Raw genomic sequence first — 21,655 nt, forward strand, 5'->3', positions numbered from 1 at the left:
CAGGAATTCCCTTCTGCGAATTCAAAAAGTGCACCATTACTAGCTTCAATTCCCTCACCAATAAATTGGAGATAATGGTAGTGCTGATCAATTAGAGTTTTTATTTGTTAAACTGACATTCATTGAGCCACATTTATTGAGGCACATTGAACCGTGTGCCAGGCACGGTTCTAAACCATACAAATGTATTCATTTATTTAGTCCACAACAACCCAGTATACCAATACTTTTTAAAATCATTTTTACCTAGAAAACGGAAGAGTTAAATCTAGAGTCCCTGCGGTACGGTTCCAACCCAGCCTACTTGGCTCCAGAGCCTAACACACAGTAAGACTCAACAAATCTTTGTTGTAATTCTAGGCAGCAGCTGCTCCAGAATTTTTATTTAGGAACGGCTTAGGGTCGCTATGAGTCGGAGTCTACTTGACGGCAACTGGTTCGGAGTAAGCCAGTCTGTAAGAAACGGAAACTAGTGAGGGTTTGCATAGCAACCATAGTTTATTTCATAGCAACCATAATGTTTACTTAAACTGGGGGACTTGGGGAAGTTGATAGGAATTGCACGGCTGGGGGACTTAGCCAGCCATCCCTTGGCACTCCACTATTCAGTGGAAACTGAATATAGCAGTAGCTAAAATCCGAGCTCTCCTCCCGGACCCGTCTATGAGCCAGTCCTCTTTACTCTAGAGTCTCCCCCTCCATTTTGAGAGAGATGGTCTCTTCCGTTCTCCCGGCCAGTTTAGGTTCCGCGCTCCTGAGTCACAAAGCGCGGGGTCACGTGGGCGGGCCGGTGCGCTTTATGACGTCCCCGGCCCCGCCTCTTGGCTCGCCTATCCGCTCACGCCAGCCCCGCCTCGCGCGCGTCGCCCGTGCAATCCCTGCTTAAGAGACCCCGGAGTGGGGCGCTCGCCCGAAGCCAGGCCGCGTCCGCCATAGTGCCTGGCTTGGAGGTGTCGCGGGCGCTTGGTGAGAGCCCGAGAGCGGCAGGGGGTCAAAAAAAAAAACAAGGGAGCCAGCGAAGCTCTTGCCGTTGCCTGGCAGTTTCCGGGCATATTCTCGCGGTTCTGGGCCGAAAGCGGACGGAAGCGAAAGGCGAAAGAAGCGCGGAGCACACGACGAGAGGAAGCGTCAGGGAGCCTCGGCTGTGTCCCCGGGGTCCGCCAGAACCACCCGGCCGCTGGTTGGGGCCGGGAGTGGTGAGGAAGTGCTTCGAGGCCTAGTTGAGGCCCAGTACCGGCTTTGTGTCTGAGGCGGCGGCGGCGGCGGCGGGGGGGAGGTGGAGCCGGAGCCGGGGACGGCCTGCGGGAAGGCCTCTCCTCCGCCGACCGCCGTTTTTGGCCTAGGCTGCGGGCCGCCCGTGGCCGCCGGGGAGCAGGCGAAAGGGGTTTGTGTGTGGTGTGGGGGCCTGGGCCTGGGGAAGCTGACGCCGGTCGTCCGGAAGCCAGGAGGAGGCGAGAGGCCGCTCGTGGACTCCGGGCCTAGGCCCTCTCCCCTCAACCTTCTCCCGAGGTCTGGGTCACCCCAATCCACGGAAAGAGACCAACGGGAGGTGCGGCCGCGCTATGGACCCCTGACCCCACTGGCGTCACTCGGACTCTAACGTGTGGACTGACCGCTACAGACTGCACCGCCTGCCCCCGTCTCTTGCCGGCCCTTAGCATGAGCGAGGGGGACCCAGCCGGGTGACATTGTGCCCGTTGGCGGATTCTCGATTTCCCCTTCCCCGTCCTCATCCGCCTCCTCCCACATGAAGTGATTCTGAGTTTCGGGGGTTCTGGATTATTGTTCTTACGAACCCCAGCTTTTGGTTGGGGGGTATTTAAGGCCTTAGGGTCCTTCAGTGTCTTTGAGTGTTTTGTGTGTGTACATATTTTGCTCTTAAGTTTATAAATATACGTATATTGAGCGTGTCCACGTCTCCTCGCTGAACCTTAGGAAACCTTTGGCACCATGTCCTGTGTGCATTATAAATTTTCTTCTAAACTCAACTATGATACCGTCACCTTTGATGGGCTACACATCTCCCTCTGCGACTTAAAGAAGCAGATTATGGGGAGAGAGAAGCTGAAAGCTGCCGACTGCGATCTGCAGATCACCAACGCGCAAACTAAAGAAGGTAAGAGCCACACGGGCACCAGATACTTGGTCATGACAGGTAGATAATAACTAAGGTGCCTGGCAGAAGGCTGACCGCCATTATGTCTCTTGTGGGATTGTTGGTTCTAATACTTTTAAGACAGCTTTGATACCAGGGGTTGCAGCAGCCTGCCTCGGAATTTAACTGGCTTATTTGTCATCTGTAACAGGCGAATCCCAAAACGTGGACGTTTGATTATTCTGTTTTTTAAAAATGAGAATTGGCGGGGGAGGGGTTCGCAGTAATACCTAGGTTCTTTGGGTGCTTACTTTGTGCGTTTTCTAACATTTTCCATCAGAAGCAGGGGAGGAGAGCATGTGCAAGGCTTGCTGATTAAAGCAGCAGTAGAGACACTTCTCTAGTTTTGTAGTCTAACAACGTTTTAGGGGCTGATGGCAAAATGTATGCCCTTTTTCTCCGTCTCCCTATTTTTGGGGGGGAGGTGAAGCTGGCTGTGTTGTGGAGAAGGGATCTTCAGTTTGATATTTTTGAGGATTTTAATTCAGCCACTCTTTAATGTTGTAATTGTTTTTGAAACTTGATATGTTCTCGAGTGACAGGTTTCGAGTGTAAATTCAAGAATTGGTAATGCAGTAGTTTAGTTGAACTCTTAGTTCATCACTGTATTCTTAAAATTGAGCGGTTCGGTAAAGATCAAGTAGGTAGTCGTTGCTAGACAACATCACTGTTGGTATTAGGATACTGAAAAACAACAGGCTGCTACCACATGAGTACAAATAATCTTTAAGTTCTTTCCCCTTCTTAAAAGTATTTTGTAATATTGGAAATTTAACAGTAGGCTTTTTTAAAAAAAAAAAAAAAAAGGCTGTGTTGATGGCCTTTTTAGGCTCTGACTTTGAACTGGTTTTGGTTTCTCTTTCTCGGTACAGTAATGCTGATATCATTTTCAGTAGATTCCAGCATTTTGAGTTTTACTGATGGGATAAGAAGGGATAAAGTAGGTTAGGATATTTTATTGATCACTGAATTTGGCTTCAAGTGTGACATGGGTTCATTTAGTTGAAATGGGAGGGCCCCCACCTCTAGCCTGTGGTGTGGTAGGTAGAGTAAGTCTTGTCATATAGAAGAGCAGCTTTCCATTTCCAGACATAAGCTTAATTCTGTTATGTTAAGGAACAGCTGTACTGGCACGTCATGACTCAATAATACTCATTGTGGAAGAACTTAATTTACTCACATGATAACGTGAAAGAATATTCCCTGCTCACCCCTCCTTTTTTTAAAAAAACAGGTGTCATACTTAAAGGACGCCTCATAGGAGGCTTTGGTAATTGTAATTATGTGTAGCATCCCCATACTTAAGGTCAGGAAACATTATGGTCATGAACAGTGGAGAAAGTTTTTTTTTTTTAAATATGTTATTCAAGAAAATACCTTAATGGAAATACTCTTTAAGACCACCAGAAGTATCCCTTAAGTATTATAGTAACTTTCACAAAACACATGGACTTACAAGAATTTTAGGTTATCTTGATGTATTAATGAGTACTTACAAATGAAAGGAAAGAAAATTCAAATGAAGTTATGACTAGAGGCTATTAAGACAATTTTAACGATCATGTACTAGGTTTCATATTTTTATGGAGTGTAACATAATTGCATGTTTTGGGGCCAGGCATTGTCCATCCTCTATATCTAACAGTTGAATACAGCTTTGTTAGACTGGAGTATGTTATGGTTGAAGAAATTCTTGGCCATCATATTTAAGTGTTTTATGACTTTGTGTTATTTCTTTTCTAGTCTGGGAAATATAAATATATGATACATAATCAAATCCTCAAACCAGAGAAGTGCTTTGCCCAACAACATATTTTCTTTTACGTATTTGTGTGAACTATCATTTATTGGAGAACACTTTATCATGGTCAATTTAGATATTTGGGAGAAGGATCTGGGGTTAGAGAAAATGTGCATTTTATGCAATCCTCAAATTAGGGGAGAAAAAAGATACCATTGAGAGTAGTGCACAGATAGCCATTTCATGAGTTTTATGGGAAATTGTACCCAGTGTCACAGGACAGCTGACATAAGAAAGTCACTTGGTTTTAACATCATTCAGTGATTTAAAGGTTGCAAAATAAATGTTTATGCCTTCACAGTTAGGAAATTGCCTAGGAGAGAATGATGAACATTAGCTTGTTTTGAATTAATACTTTAAATTATCTAATCTGCTATGTTTCTATAAAACATTCCTTACAGTTTTGGAAATCTGTCCATGTTTAGAACCCTTTAAATCTTGATTAGACAAATCCTTAAGAACAGAATTTTGTATATTTTAGGCTCAGGAATCCTGCTTGCTTGTTTCTATACTGTATTTCAAAACCCCAAATAATCTTTGTTAAATATGAAAAACATGTTTTCTATTCTACTTTTCTGCACAGCACCTCCACCCCCACGAAAAAAAGGTCTTTATTTTGAATTTACTATGAGATTTGAAAGCTGAATGTGAAGTGTTTTAAAAACACTCTTGTTTTAAAAAAAGACTCATGTTATCTTTCTGACTCCTTTTCTCAAATTCATCGTATTGATTATCCTATCCATGCCCTTCATGTTTTTGGATCAAATTATTACATTGGTGAGGAGAAATGTCTTTTGAGGCTAACCAGGCTACTTGTTAACGAGGTATTTTAAGTATGAATATATTTTTCAGGGTATATTCATTTAGGAAATCATTATCGTAATTCAGGTACTTAAAAAGTCAGTTACATTATCTATTTGGGGGGAAGGGATTGGGTACCTGACTTTTAGTTTGACACAGTACTCTGTTGATCAAATTAATAAATTGTCTTTGACAGCTGTTGTGAGCAGATTTGAGAGTTGTTAAATATTCAGAAACTTCCTGTTTGGTGTTTGACACCAAGTTTTGTTTCTAATGGTTCAGCACTTGGCTGCTAACTAAAAGGTCGGCGTTTGGAACCCACCAGCTGCTCCGTGGGAGAAAGATGTGGCAGTCTGCTTCTGTAAAGATTACAGCCTTGAAAACTATGGGGCAGTTCTACTCTGTCCTACAGGATCCCTGTGAGTCAGAATCGACTTGACTGCAATGAGTTTGATTGTTTTTTGATTTTTTGTTTCTAGAATTAGCTTTAAAAATCTCATCTCCCCTGTTACCAATTTTTCTGTCATGAACTGTCCAAGATAATGAATATAGTCTTATACTGGCATGCCTAAATCTAGAAAATTACATCACTCTAATTGGATACCTCTGAAGTGTATCCTCTTATTTGAAATATACTGTAAAGAACTCTTGTCTGAGCAATTATTTAGTTTAAACATGGAATACTAATATGACTAAAAATAACAAAGTTTGATATTCATTTAAAAGCCTAAAATGCATACATATGTGATAAGCTTGAATGATTGGAAGGGCAGAGGTAGTCAGCCACTTGGTATTGAGTAACTTAAGTGAAGCAAGTAAGTCTAATAAAATTAAAAGAGTGAACCCTAATGTCTGGTTGTGTGATTAAGAGAGATGGATACATTTGCACAGCTCCCAGTAGTGGGTTATTTTTCTTTTTGTTAAGTTTGTAAACTTCTTCCTTAACAAATCTTTACCATAGTAAATTTATTGGTCCAGTTTCTTTCTTACGGAAGTATAGCAAATAAGACAGTCTGAGGAGTAGAAGAATAGGGTCCTTTCCCCCTCCCTCTTTGTCATTTCAAAAGTGACATCGCTGTTTATCTGGTTGCTTAAGCCACAAACCCAGAAATTCATGCCTGATTTCTTTCTTCCTCATTTATACACACACACATTTCCAGTGCATCAGCAAGCGAGTTGATTCTACCTCAAGGTTTCCTGTCTCTCCATTTCTATCTGCCGTTTCCCAGCACAGACCATCATTATCTCTTACTTGGACTAAGTAGCAGTGGCCTGTTTCTACTCTTGTTCCCCAATGGTTCATTCTCCACCTAGATATACCATAGTTAACTTTAAAAAAAAAAAAAAAATCACGTCACCACTTTAAAATCTTTGTATGACTTCCTGTTGTACTAGAAAGAAAATATAAATTAGCGTATGATCTGTACCTTTTCAGCAGTTTTACATGTTATTCTTTCATTTTCTTGCTCTGCAGGTCTTTTTATATCATTTTTTCAGTTGCTTTTCTCGTTTCTTCAAGCATTCTTCCCCAGCTTTCTTGTACATCTGGCTGCCTTCTCAGTCTTTAAGTTTCAAATGTCAGTTCCTCAGAGAGGCCTTCTTTGAATCCATAAAATCTGTTGTCGTCGAGTGGATTCCAACTCAGTGACGCTTTAGGACAGTAGGACTGCTCCATAAGGTTTCCAAAGCTGTCAATCTTTACGGAAGCGGACTGCCACATCTTTCTCCCAAAGAGCTGTTGGTGGGTTAGAACTGTTGTCCTTTCAATTTGCAGCCAAGTGCTTAAACCAGCGCACCACCAGGGCTCCTTTTTTAATTCATATTCTGTTCAAAGTTGCATCCCATCTTTAATTCTTAGTACAAACTTTTCTCTTTATTCATGTGTCATAATTTAATTTTTAGTCCATCTTCCGTAGTAATAAGCTCCATGAGAGCAGGAATCATAATATAGTATTTAACTCATGTTTAGGGGCTAGGAGAGACAGAATTTCTTTATTTTGAATAACAGATTTTTCTCATAGCTCAGATGTTCAGCATTTCTGGCATAAATAAACTGGAGAAGGACTTAGTCTTACTGAGATTTGAGGTTCCACAAAAGTAGAGGCACCAGACCCAAGAACCTGCTGACACTATTTGGTGTCTTTTGAAGAACAGCCTCCTTACAGCTTTGGATATTTGTTCTGACGTTAGTAATCTAGATGCAAGGAAGGTGGAATTATTAATGCTCTTATATTTTAAGTCCATTTCCTATAAAATTTATATTTGCTTGAAATTTTCTGATTCTTGAGGATTATGACTTATCCAAATCCCCAAATAGAAATTTGACTCTTTGTCTTTTTATTTACAGAATATACTGATGATAATGCACTAATTCCTAAGAATTCATCTGTAATTGTTAGAAGAATTCCTATTGGAGGTGTTAAATCTACAAGCAAGACATATGTTATGTAAGTATTTACCAAATTGCATATATTATTTAAATTTTTCAAAATAGAGTTTTATTTTGTGAGAAAGGAAAAGGATATTTTAGAACTGAACTCATTACTGTACCCTTAATGAGTGTATCTTCTCAGCTATGAGGATTTTTTTTTTCCTGATTTCTTCTCCCATTTAAATTAACTTAGCCTGTAGTTAGAAGTAAGAGCTATTGTTAGGAAGAATTTTTTCTCTATATAGGCAATATTTACAAAGACAAGAGACTGATATTCAAATCAGTGAGTAAATATCCCTGTACCTTTCTTTGTTTTTTATTTGCCTGTGCATGTTCCTTTTTTCTCTCCTTATTTTTTTTAAATTTTTCAATCCAACCATTGTTTTTCACCACAAGAAAAGTATTTAAATATCTTAAGTGATGTCTCCTGCTTCATATTTTGGCAGCGTCAAGAGTATTCATTGGTGCTGACGTTTAGTCCATATCACTTAGGGACTTTGGCTGGGAAATTATAGAGTTATATAGGGTTTATGAGCATAGACTATGAAATCAGGCTTAGGTCTGACTCCCTTTACTGCTTCATACTGGCTAGGTAACTTTGGGTAAGTTACCTAAAGTCTATACCTCAAAAAAACCAAACTCATCGTGGTCGAGTTGATTCCGACTCATAGCAACCCTATAGGACAGAGTAGAACTGCCCCATAGGGTTTCCAGGGAGCAGCTGATGGATTCAGCCTACTGACCTTTTGGTTAGCAGCCAAATGCTTAACGCTTAATTATTGCACCACCAGGGCTCCCTATACCTCAGACTTCCTCAAAAATAAAATGGGGACATGAGTACTTAACTTGGGATTGTAAGGTTTTAATAAACAGTGCCTGGCATATGATAAATGCCCAGTATATCACTGGAGTAAGAAAAGCAGTGTATCAGGACTACTGAAGAGCTTAAAATTTACTAAAAGGGCAGGATTAAAACTTTAGATCCTTAACTCCTCTTCTTTGCAATTTTAATAATGATACTGGAATTATAATATGTAAAAAGGGCTGAATTATTTAACAGATAGTTAAGGTTAGGAGCCCTGGTGGCACAGTGGTTAAGAGTTTGGCTGCTAACCAAAAGATCAGCAGTTCAAATACACCAGCTGCTTCTTGGAAACCCTATGGGGCAGTTCTACTCTGTCCTTTAGGGTCACTAAGAGTTGGAATTGACTCCACAGCAACTGTTTTTTTTAGTTAGGTCAGGGAGCCCTGGTGTCACAGTGGTTAGAGTCCTCAGCTGCTAACCAAAAGGTCAGTGGTTCAAACCCATCAGCTGCTCCACAGGAGAAAGAGGTGGCAGTCTGCTCCCGTAAAGATTTACAGCCTTGCAAACCCAATGGGGGAGTTCTGCTGTGTCCTGTAGGATCACTGTAAGTCGGAATCGACTCCACAGCAGTGGATTTGTTTTTTTAAGTTAGGTAACTTTCTTTGTTGTTGGTCAGTGACAGATTCTGGAATTTGCCAGTTCTAGGAAATAAAATGTGTTCTTGGAATTGAGATGAAATAAAGTCACCTGTTGGATTTTTTTTTGTCTCAGGACTTCAAATTTTGGGCAAACCTAGAAACTCCTTTTAGATGCTAACACTGCTTTATAGTCAGGATAGCATAAACTAAAACTAAGCATTTAAAGGCTATATTTAGCAGCACTGCTGTCCTCCCCTGTCTTGTGTGGAATTTTAAAGGTATGTATTTTTTTAAACTTTGAATTTTCTGTCCAATTCTACATTACACCCATTTAACTTACTCTTTTAAAACTAAAATACTCTGTCAGACTGTGTGTTGCATTTTTCAGGAAGTTATAATTCTTATTTACGCCTTAGTCATTGTTTTGAGATGTTTTAAAAATGAAAGTAACTGTCAGCCTATCTTTCTGGATTTCAAAGTTAGTTTTAGAGCACGACAGTTTCTCAGAAGTCCAAATCTTAAAAAATGTCAACAATTGTGAGCTTGCTTTGAGAAAATCTGTTAGGAAAATTTACATCTAGATCTATTAAAAAACTGAGGAATAATATGTATTCAATTTTTCAGTCTATTAAGAATGAACCACAGAGTTTAACAAAATCCCCATGCCACCTTTGAGAAACTTTTTTTTTTGTTAAGTGGCAGGGTACACCTATTCTAGAACTTCTCAGTATGGATTTTTTTTTTTTTTTTAACAAATGCATTTTAAACTGTGGACAGGTAGCAGGGTTCCATTAATCAAAGTACTATGTTAAAAAATTGGCTGTTTTTCAATCTTGTACCAAAGGAAAATTGTGTTCCTAAAATATGTTATTGCAGGTATGTATTAAGATTTATTATCACAAAAATTGCATAAATAGCTGCTCATATCTTATATCATTTTTTTCTTGCTTTTGTTTGTGTTTTAGAAGTCGAACTGAACCAGTGATGGGAACTTCAAAAGCAGTATGTAAAAACACAATCTCACAATTTTTCTACACATTGTTTTTACCTTTATAATGTAGCAGTGACATAAATTTTTTTTAGAACTTAATACCCAACCAATCATAATACATATTGTAAATAAAATGTATTTTGATGACAGCTCAGTTGAATATGGATATATGCGGCATAATTTGCACACCTATTTTGTAGAGCTGGGTAATTTGTGCCCCCAAAACACTGTTCCATATTAAATATGAGAGCATTTCTCCTGTATGACACTGTGTTGTACAGTTAATGTATGATCCTCTTTAGATCATGTAGGTTTGACACTGATGAACATGGTAACATGTTCTACATCTGTCTGTCTATAGTTAGTATTTTGTATGTATGTACAGGCTGTTGTGTGCTTTTTGTTTCTTGCAATAAAAAAAAATGTTTGGAGTGTATATTTTGCCATTTTCACATTGTATCACTTAGTTTTTGTTAGTTTTTGTTTTTGTTTTTTTTTTCCCTGCCTGATTGATGGCTTTGAAAAATGCATTAGCAACATCTGAAGCTTATATTGAAGCTTGTTGCTTTCTCCAGGTTCAAACACATTGTAGAAAAGAGTTTTCCAGAGACCACTGATGCAGCTTTATTATATTTAGTCTTGTTATATGAGCACCTGGAAACCCTGGTGGTGTAGTGGTTAAGAGTTTGGCTGCTAACTAAAAGGTCGGCAGTTTGGATCCACCAGGCGCTCCTTGGAAACCCTATGGAGCAGTTCTACTCTGTCCTGTAGGGTCGCTATGAGTCAGAATCGACTCGATGGCAACGGGTTTGGTTTGGTATATGAGCACCTATTCTTTATCTACAACCATGCTATAAATATGAAGTGAAACCTGAAGTTGGGCACCCCCATAAGCATATAAATGTCTCAGTGAATTTGATTTTAAACAGACACGTTGTTTTCAAAAGTTAGTAAGAATTCTTCCATGTCTGTCTAGACTGTCTGAATTAAAACATTTCCTGCTTACAAGATATTAAATGCTGCATTAGTTGTAGGCCAAGTGAAAGCTCTGGCTTATCAAAGGGAACCCCCTATAACCAGGTTAACATCTTAATTTTTGTTATCACAGATCAACCTTAAGTACGACACCATTTTTACTTTAAGTTCTTAATTAAAAGCAGCATTCCTAAGCTATGGGATACAAACACTATCTGATTTAGAACACAGGTTTATAGTAATCGGGCTCTGTAAACTGGATGGTTCTCTAAACATTTTACTGCTCAGGCTCGATATTGTACACAATTCAAGATGTCTTAATCTTTCTTTAGAATTCAAGGGTATTGCTTGCTGTTTCACTTTATCCTCTTTAAATACTACCAATCTTTAATTGTGTATGAGGCATTTCACTAACCTTGAATCATTGGATCTTATACATAACATAGAATATATCTGAACTGTGGACTTGGTCTCTAAAGTATATAGTCTTTAGTGCTCGTAGAACTAAATATAGTGATTCAAAGACCAAAATTCTTAGTGTTTTGGATTCCCCCCCCCTCCTTTTTGGGTATCTGGAGTTTTTTGGGGATGGTGGTTTTTTTTTGTTTTTTAAGCATAATGCTGTAAAAACTGTCCGCAAGTTTGTTTTGCTGGTAATTGGTTTAAAATTGATTTTTATGTATCCAAATGCTAGCACAAATTAGATTGACTATCCTGGTGACTGTAGTAGTAATGTAATACATTTTGTATAAAGTACATTTTATATAGTATTTAAACTAATACAGATGAAGTTTTATTTCTTGAAAACAATTATTTCCTTTTTGTTTATTAGCATGTGTATAAACACAAATCACATGTTCATAAATAAAGTTAACATTCTTTTAGCCTCGTGTGTTCCCTGGCATGTCTGTATTACATTTATAAGAAGCAGTTTATTTTAAGCTTATTTAGGTTTTTCTTTCTTTCTTTTTTTTTTAAATACAAAAGTGGCTTTAATTTTTAGGTAGAATTATCTGCAGTAGAGTCGTTAGATAACTTATCCCCATCATTTATTTGCTTGGAGTACATTTGCTGACATTTAGAATGAGAATATATTCATCAAGCCTAATTAGTGCCCATGTTAGGAAACTTAATTACATGGCTTGTGCACATTCACAAAAAATAATAAGATAGAGGCGCTAAACCAGATTTTTCATTCTGATTAGTGTATGAGGTTTGATATACAGGTTTGATAACTTAAGCCAACTCTAAACAAGATGGCTGTTTTTAAATCTCCCAGTCTTGTTTTACTTAGTTATTCTTCCATGTTGGTACTCCAGAGCTGGTGGTTCTTCCTGCTGTTAAACATCAGAATAACGTTCTGTAGGACCCTTTAATTTCAAGTCAGTATAATGGTCACAAGAGATTTTGGATCCTTGCTCCCAGAAACCATATCATTAATTAGACTCAGGGAGGTGGGTTAATTTTAATGATGCCTACAGTGTGCATCAGTTTTTTGAAGGCTGTTTTTTCGGACATGGTGAATTTTTTTTTTTCCACCTTTACTAGCTAACTACTGAGAGTCACTGTTTTTATTGATGTTTAGTGCATATAAGATCCTAATTATTTTTAAATCATTCTTTGTCTACATTTTTCACTCATTTTTTATTACCTTTGCTATATGTAGAAAACAAAATTGGATGCCTTTCTGAATTTGTGATAAATTTGATTTGTGGATTATAAGGTATTTAGATGCTGTGGTTATTTGATAGATAAAAGCAGATTTAGCTGTTGTTGCGTATCTGAAACCACTTTTAACTCAATAAATGTACAATACTAATAGTAGGTTGCCAGAACGCTAATAAGAAAGGGCAAAAGAACAAAAAGACATCCATATCCAAAGTGTTAGGAGTGGGAAGATCAAAAAAATAATTGGTTTTTCAGTTGCAACGGTAACGGAGTTAATATAACTGGTTACCTTCTTGGTAAGATAATCAGTATTCATTTTCTAGATAATAGTGGGCTATTTTAAAGTGTTACTGTTTCATTGGTTTAAAATATAGTATAGATGATGGTTGACAGCAATTTGTTCAGTCCTTGTTACTTAAATTCAGATAATCTCTGGCTTATGTAAAAGGTAATCCTCTTTAAAATAGATTGAGTAGGTCAAAATTTATTCTGGATAAAAAATAGGATATTTGTGTATGCTCTCATTGTTTTTTTTTTTTTTTTTTTTTTTTCTGTACTTAGCCATTGAGATTAGTTCTCTAAAGAAACACCTCACCAAAGCTGGGCAAGAGTGAGAACCCATTGGTTATATACTAGGAATGTGGGATTAATGCATTATGAACTCTTTACGGTCCTTCAAAATGGAGCAAAGAAATGTTTGTCTAAATAAGTGTCCCAGTAATAATTTCCATCAAACTAACTTTGAAAACCTTAAGCTGTTTGTAAGATGTAGCTTAAATTTAGCCAACATTGTTTTTGTTTACATTTATTCAGTTGCTAAGAACTTCGTATTGAAACTGGTTACATTTCTGTTTCGGGCTTTTGCTTTTATTTTTAATACTCTTTATTCTCTGGAATACTTGCAAAAAACACTGATGAAGACAGAACTTCTTTGGGTTCTTTTTTTTTTAATTTGATTCGGACATCTTGTTACAGTCTCTCCATTTTAAACGAGTTTTGACCAATAACATGAGACACACATGTTAAATAAGCAGCCCACTTACTGCGTAGGCAGTTACTCATGTGTTCATTTTGGTACACTTGTTAGGGAAATCATATCTTCAGCTTTACATGCTAAAGATATATATGTATATAAAACCAAACCCACTGCCATCGATTTGATTCCAACTCGTAGCAACTCAGTGTGTATATATACATGCGCACATATATACACACAGTTTTTACTGATAATAAAATCATTTCAGGGGATCAAATAATGAAAAATTTTAAAACATGTCACACTTTTAAAAACATTTTTAAAGCCCTCTTATACTGTGAGACATAATATTTGTTCCATTTGGTTAAATTGATTTTCTTTTTTTCCAGATACTAGAATTCATCAAAAAGTGACAGCTCTGTTTGCCCTTGGAGAACCCAGGGTACCTTTGGTTCCCTGTTTTTGACTTAACATCTTTGCCCTGATAAAGCTGTGGTTTCTTTGGCAAGAAACTATTGTCACTCTTTGTATGGGAGAATAAATTCATTCAAACTGATCAGCACATGCTCATAAAAAGAAAAAAGTTGCAATTATGTGGAAGTTGTTATTTATTAAAACAATTATCTGGGCCTTTAAAGAGCTGCTTTAAAAAAAAAAAAAGTTACATAATGGCACTGGAAAAATTAGAAAGATTTCTTCTCTCTGCCGGTGTACATTGTCTTGAGCATTATCAAATTTAGAGACCACTAAGAGTCATAGGACTCTAAGAGTCTGTACTCTAAGATTATTTAGTCACCATTCTGAACAAATTTCCTATGTGATATACTTTTCTTTACCACATTTTTTCATTATAATTGGGTTCCCCTCAACTATTAATTTTACTGTGTGTAAAATATATAGAGGAGGATGAAGGGGGGTGAGCTACACTTTCTGGTTTAAAACAGAAAATGCATTCTTTAGAAGACTTGTAAGAAAATACCCAGTATTTGAACATTAAATGGCAGTAGGGGCTAAATGTTCACTCAGATGTTTTCAGTGTGAAACTTGAATGTGTGTTTAATTTTTTGTGAACAGATTGATGACTCTTCTGCGTCTATTTCTCTGGCCCAGCTTACAAAGGTATATATATATACATTCTTGAAAATATAAGTCTTTTTCTAACATCATTTTTTTTTATGTGGAACCATTTTTTTAAGAGGGGTGGGGGCAGATATATTTTGCAAAACCATTGTACATATTGTTACTATCCTGTAAAGAGTAGTTCCTCTTTTGGGAAGATAGGGAAGTACTTTGTCAGCCTCAGCATAATGTTGGAATATTGTTCATCTTCAAGACAGAAGAAACATGAAGCTACTTGGTTGTTTTTTTTCCTTATACATTTTGTTTAATTATACATTGGAAACTAACAGAGTTCTGAAGGAATTCCCTGGTTTTGGCTGTAAATTAGGTGGACTTTCTTTAAACAGCCAAAATAGAAGCTTTCCTTAACATGGACGATTGTGTGGTTATTTCTTGAATATATCAATTGATCCCGTGATGATCAACATTTTAAATGTGACAGTTGTTTCTTACAGACTTGTAGTCTGTCTGCATTAGAAAAACCTTTAAACAACCTAATTTGTTTGAACACAGACTATGTGAATTGTGTAAGTGTATACAGCTGTTTGTAGGAATATACCAATGTGTATGTTTCACTGAGGGGCAAATTGTTACCTCCTGAAATTATTGTATGTGGTATGTTTTTCGATAAGATTGCTTGAATTTTCTGCTCAACAATTGTACGTTTTGTTTGGGAAAGCACTAGTGATGGATTACTTTTTAAAAACAGTAGGCTTGGCTTGCAAATTACGCCTCTAAGGAAAAAGCAAATATTACAGAATAGGTAGACTCTTCTGAGGGCCAAGAAGGAAGTTTTCCAAAAATCTTTTTTTCCCTACTGTCACAAAGTAAAACCAAATTTAGCAACCAAGATTAATGAAAAGATGGGTTTTCCATTAGTGCTGTCCCTATCATGTCCTTGGCTTTGTTCTAGGTTGTGTCTTTTTCCCCTAGAATGTATCCCTCCAAAATGTGCTAGTAATAAATACTGCTTCTTAAGCTCCTGTTCTGGGAAAATTTAAGCATTAAAATTGACAGTTCTAAAGCATAAAGTGGGCTAAAGCCATCCTCTTTAGAATTTTTAATGCAGAGTGGTTTAGCACAGAGCTAACATCTTTAGGAGTTTGTAGTTTACTGTTTTTATTCTTGTGTACTGTAAGGGCCGTATTTGAGTTTTGATCTATATCTATTCCTACTGTTGTTTCTTTGTGGGGAGGACTTGGGGAGTTTTGGAGATTTGGGGATTTTCCTTTTTTTAACTATTTGTAAATTAATGTTTGGGTTCAAACAAATTAGTTGTTAAACATCTGTAATCCACTTTGCTGTAAATGTTACTGTTCTAAGCTCTGTTAATGTTAAGCATTTTTTGTATATAAAATTACAATAAAATGTTAAAACTGTTTGCTTGTTTTGTGGATGAATGTAAAGGTAAAACCCATTGAATGGCTGATATGAGTGCTAGATGCTTGGAGTTTCAAATTATTAGGAATCACTCCCTTAGACCCTGCTTATATCTAGACTGTTGTAGATAATACCCCAAAGATGAAGTCCATAAAACTTATTTGGAGAGTTGAATTTAAAATTACAAAAGATCAATGCACATCCTTTGCACTTAATTTGAAACTGATACCGCCTACCTAAAGAGCCTTCTGACTTTCTGATCTCTGATGCATAATATGTTCAGTTGTTTACCCCTACCTCCAAGCTGTAAGTATAAATTACAGTCTTAATCCTATGACACTTGAATTATTTTTAAGGTTTAAAATCAAGTGTTTTCCTCTGACTTAGCCTTAGCCCTTAACTTTTAGAGGAGTAGTGCACAAATCTTACTGTAAGGTACAAACAGGGTCTAAGGTTTGAGTGCCTCCCGAAAGACTTTCTTCAGCCCTGCAGACACGCAAACATCATGTAATTATGTAAGGAACTGGGAAGCACCTCTTCCAGGTTGTCTATGTAAATAGCTGTATTTATGCAAGATTAGTTAGGTACTGCTCTTTACAGGATGAGTGGTGTTGTCTTTGGCTGTGTGGTCTTAAATGTGTTTCTAATGTGTATGTCAAATAATTACCTGTTAAACAGACTGCCAATCTGGCTGAAGCCAATGCTTCTGAAGAAGATAAAATTAAAGCAATGATGTCGCAATCTGGCCATGAATACGACCCGATCAAGTAAGTCTATAAATACTTTATACTAATAGGAACTTATGGGGTGGGTCCCCCACCACCAATCAAAAGCATTATTTTTTGAAGTCTTTGCATACATGTAATTTTTTTTTCCCCTTTCAGTTACATGAAGAAACCTCTAGGTCCACCACCTCCATCTTACACCTGTTTCCGCTGTGGTAAACCTGGCCATTATATTAAGAATTGCCCAACAAATGGGGTAAGTCCAAAGTAGATACTATAGTATAATCACTTTATTTTTCTTAGAATTATTTCTTAGCCATCTTATTTTTCTTGGTAAATATTGCTTTCTCTGTTATGTTGGCAAATGAGCATGGCCTCTGCAGCCAAACTGCCAGGCTTCAAATCCTAGCTCTGCCACTTCATAGTTGAATAAGCTTGGGCAAGTTACTTGACTTCTCCAAGCCTATTTTCCCTTCTCTGTGAAATGGGGATAATAATAGTGTTTACCTCACATGACTGTTGTGAGGATTAAATGAAATGATATATATAAAGCACTATAAATAATAGAAGCAGTTAGCACTGCATAACGTTAGCTAATATTATGATTAAAGATAACTGCTTTCTTTGTTCCTCTTCTCTCCCCCTTTTCCCTTGGACTAGGATAAGAACTTTGAATCTGGTCCTAGAATTAAAAAGAGCACTGGAATTCCTAGAAGTTTTATGATGGAAGTAAAAGATCCTAACATGAAAGGTGCAATGCTTACCAACACTGGCAAATATGCAATACCAACTATAGATGCGTAAGTATTCAAGTTAGGTATGACCTGTGGAAGCTACGATCATGCTTAGGGTATGGTGTTCTAATCTTGGGCTTGTAACTTGGACTCTGGGAACACTGCATACCAAGACAGTTAGTCTCTACATGTTGCATTTCTGTGTTACGAATGAGAGGCTGCAGTCTGCTCCATTTAAAGCAAATTTAGAATGGATTCGGAGATTTTTATCAATGAGTGCCACTTCCTTGTAGTCTTCTAATATTTTTCTTTTTCTGTCATTCCCTGCTTTCTTCCTCATTTACATACATATCCCACATTATCTTATTATATATGCTGTTTGCATTTTTTGTAAGTGAGCGAGACAGATATCTTAATTGATCGTTTTGAGTAACGAAGGACTTAGGAAAAAAGTTCTGTGAGATGTTGAGGCAAAACTAAGTGCCAAGAATAAATGAACCATTGTATCTAAGTGTGGATATACCATGTTAGTCTTTAAGATTTTAAAGTACTGTCTGTTTTATAAGCCATTAATTCAGATCAGCTGTATCTATAAAACACCTTAATGCTTTTTACAACAATTAGTTGGGTTTTTTTTTTTTTCAGATTTTATTTTATGAGCAGACTTTAATGGATGAATAAAAACCTAGTGGCATGATTCAACTAGATAAACTTCCCATCTTATCAGCTCTTATTAATATATTTAAGCAGTTGTGAACTCATACTATAAAATATTAAGTGTTCCTTTGGGTTGTGGTTCTCTAACTTTATTAAGCATAAGAATCTCCTGCAAAAGTGTGTTAAAAGATTCTGGAAGCCCTGCCTTGCAGTTTTTGATTTAGTGGTTTTGTGATAGGACCCTGATTCTGCATTTTTAACAAGTGTTCCAAGGGATTATGAAGTTAGGGGGTCCTTAGGACATACTTTTGAGAAACATCAGTTTAAATAATAGGTGTTCAGTTCCCAAAGACAAAACAAAATTGTATATAAGAACACATTTTTCCTCAGCTTCATGCTATAAATGTTGAAGGGTAGTGTTATGGATTGAATTAAGTCCCACCAAAATATGTGTTGTAAATCCTAACCTCTATGCCTGTGGTTATAATCCCATTTGGAATGGGCTGTCTTTGTTATGTTAATGAGGCAGGATTAGTGTAGGGTGTATTTTGAGTCAGTCTCTTTTGAGATGGGGAGGCAAAGCAGAGATGGGGGAAGAGAGATGCCAAGCCAGATGAAGATTGCCCAGGAACAGAAGCTCAAAGAGACAAGGACTTTCCTCTAGAACTGAAAGAGAAAGCCTTCTCTTAGAGCAAGCACCCTGAATTCGGACATCTGGCCTCCTAAACAAAGAATAAATTTGTGTTTGTTAAAGCCATCCACTTGTGGTATTTCTGTTATAGCAGCACTAGATAACTTAGACAGTAGGTGTCGGCACAGCTTCCAGACTAAGACTGGGAAGAAGGACCTGGAGTTCTACTTCCGAAAAAAAATTGGCCAGTGGAAACATCAAATTTGCCTTGGAAGAAGTACAGTCAGAGTTCCCCTTAGAAGTTAGGATGATGAGACTTCATGTCATGTACTTTGGACATGATATCAAGAGGGACCAGTCTCAGAAGGACATCAAGCTTGCTAAAATAGAGAGTCAGCAAAAAAGAGGAAGACCCTCACTGAGATGGATTGACACAGTGGCTGCAACAATGGACTCACACATTGCAATGATTGTGAGGATGGTGCAGGACTGGGCAGCGTTTTGTTCTTTTGTACACAGTGTCGCTATGAGTCAGAACTGATGACACCTAACAGGTGGTTTTGGAATTGGGTGATGAGTGGAGGCTGGAAGAGTTTTAAGATGCCTAATATTAAAAGCCTAGATTGCCTTGAAGAGTCTGTTGGTAGAACTGTGGATGTCAGAGGCAATGCTAGTGAGGGCTCAGAAGGAAGTGAGGAGAGCTATGGAGAAAGTCTCTGTCGTCTTAGAGAATACATATGATACCAGCAACAGAAATGTTGCTAGAAATGTGGATGTTAAATGTGCTTCTGGTGAGGCTTTAAAAGAAAATGATGAACATGTGATTGGACAATGGAAGAAAGACGGTGCTTTTATGCAGTGGCAGAAAACTTGTCTGAATTATGTTTAAGTGTTTGGTGGAAGGTAGAACTTGTAAGTGATAAACTTGGATATCTGGCTGAGGAGATTTTTAAGCAAGATCTTAAAGGGGCCACATGGTTTCTCCTTGCCGCTTATCGTAAAATGCAAGAGGAAAGAGACGAACTTAAAAATGAACTGTGCAAAATAAAAACAGAACTTAAAGATTTGGAAAATTCTGTTGTACAAGCTAAGGACACGTGTCCTAGAAGGTTCACCAAGGACGTGGCTATACAATCTTTTGTTAAAGAGATTAAGCCTGTGACTGATGGGTGTACTACCATAGCAGAAAGCCCATCAGCCTAAACTGAAGGGGACAGAGAATGAAAGGAAAGAATGGTGTCTGCTGCTTGGAATTTCATAGGCGGGAAACAGACCAAAGGAGCTACATCTGTTTTCCTCCAAGAAAAGAAAAGGACCATCTCTGAAGCAGCTTAGAGATCAGCAGAATTGTTGGAAGGAGCACAAGAAGCAGGGCCTTCTTGGTTTCAAAGGGTGGGGCCCACAGTCTCCTGAATCTCATAGGGTGGGGCAACAACCTCCTAGGTTTCAGAGTCCCATCTTTGTCCTCTCGGTTCTGGATTGTGGGGCTGCCATTAAGGTGTGCCAGGGGCATGGGCCCCTGCCCAAATCTGAGGGGGCAAGGCTGCCATGCCCAAGGGACAGAAGAGTAGGGCCTGCCAGGGCCAAGGGTGTAGGGATCGCCATTCAGGTGGACTAGGAGAATGGGGCCCACCAAAGCCAAGGGAGCAGAGTTGCCATCCCAGTGGGCCTGGAAGGTGGGGCTGAAGCCCACGGCCAGTGGGACTCTGCCCTGAACCCAGAGGACGTGGCCAACACCAAGAGTTTGAAGGGTAGGGCCATTGCCCAGATGGTCTCAGAGAACAGGATTATTTTCAAGCCTTGAGAGCTAATGTAAATTGTTTTGCTCAGTTTTGCACTTGCTTGGTGCCCGTTATCCCTTCTTTCCCTCCAGTTTCTCCCGTTTGTAATGGAAATGTATACCTTGTGCCCGTTCCACCATTGTATTTTGGAAGCAGGTAGCCTGTATTCTAGATTTCACAAGTTCTCAGATGAAGAGGAATTTTGCTGCAGGATGGAGTACATCTGAAGTCTCACCCATATTTGATTTAGATGCTTCAGAATATGAGATTTTGGATTTGGAGTTGATTTAAGACTTCTGCGATGATGTGGTGGGGTTTTGCATGTGGCAAGGACTTGAGTTTTGTGGGCCAAATGGTGGAATGTTGTGGATTGAATTGTGTCCCCAAAAAATACGTGTTGTAAATCCTAACCTCTGTGCCTGTGGTTATAATCCTATTTGGGAATGGGTTGTCTTTGTTATGTTAATGAGGCAGGGTTAGTGTAGGGTGTATCTTGAATCAGTCTCTTTTGAGATAAAAGAGGTAAAACAAGCGAGCAAAGCAGAGATGGGGGAAGAGTGCTAAGCCATATGAAGATTGCCCAGGAGCAGAAGCTCAGAAGAGACAAGGGTCTCCTTCCAGAGCTGAGAGAGAAAAAGCCTTTCCCTAGAGTCAGCACCCTGAATTTGGACTTCTAGCTTCCTAAACTGTGAGAAAATAAATTTGTTTGTTGAAGTCACCCACTTGTGGTATTTGTGTTATAGCAGCACTGGATAACCAAGACAGGTAGTATAGTGAGCAGGTGGCGATGATGAAATTGCCATGCTTTGGAATGATATTGAAAAGATTTGGTATTTTTTCAGTATGACTTTAGTAAGTATAGTGTTTTAGTTTACAGACAGAATGTTTTCCTAAACTCCCGACCCTGCTCACTTCCTCAACTTCACTGCATTTTTTATCAGTCATCATCCTGTGTTTTTGTGATTCATCTTAGAGCAGTCTGTTGTTACACTATTTTTAAATCAGAGACATTTTGTAATTGCTTCCAAACAGCCTTAGGTTTAAATTGATGATTTTCTGCACACAATTTATTTAAGAGCAGACCTCTTCATCTGTATTATGTAAAAGTGTTTCAAAAGTAGAAATTTGCGTTGGAAAAATTAACATCACCTGTGAACCCTAACTAATAATTAACTTCATTGCTTTTGAATGCTGAAATATAAAACCCCATTTGTGCCAAACACACAGCAAATACTGGGGAAAGATGGGAGCCCAAGTATTTTAAATGAAACTTTTTCACCCTCTCCACTAACACCGCTGATAAGCAACTCAGACTCTTCTTCTGTTTCTTTTTTTCTATCCTCTGTTCTCCTCTTTTTTTTTTTTTTCTTTTCTTTTCTCTCTTTTG

General features: G+C 38.1%; 1 protein-coding gene across 2 annotated transcripts in view; it reads left to right on the forward strand.

The window, feature by feature from the left end:
- Window positions 1-889: 889 nt before the first annotated feature.
- Window positions 890-21,655, forward strand: part of RBBP6 (RB binding protein 6, ubiquitin ligase) — a 34,115-nt gene continuing 13,349 nt past the window's right edge. For both annotated transcript variants that reach the window (XM_004373344.2, XM_004373345.2), the window contains exons 1-7: window positions 890-2,116; window positions 7,105-7,204; window positions 9,597-9,633; window positions 14,316-14,360; window positions 16,419-16,507; window positions 16,625-16,721; window positions 17,126-17,265. In XM_004373344.2, coding sequence (XP_004373401.1) covers window positions 1,951-2,116; window positions 7,105-7,204; window positions 9,597-9,633; window positions 14,316-14,360; window positions 16,419-16,507; window positions 16,625-16,721; window positions 17,126-17,265 — 674 coding nt within the window. In that variant the 5' untranslated portion in view covers window positions 890-1,950. The remainder of the gene's footprint in view (window positions 2,117-7,104; window positions 7,205-9,596; window positions 9,634-14,315; window positions 14,361-16,418; window positions 16,508-16,624; window positions 16,722-17,125; window positions 17,266-21,655) is intronic.

The sequence above is a fragment of the Trichechus manatus genome, unplaced genomic scaffold (genome assembly GCF_000243295.1).
Source record: "Trichechus manatus latirostris isolate Lorelei unplaced genomic scaffold, TriManLat1.0 scaffold00024, whole genome shotgun sequence".
Classification (NCBI taxonomy): domain Eukaryota; kingdom Metazoa; phylum Chordata; class Mammalia; order Sirenia; family Trichechidae; genus Trichechus; species Trichechus manatus.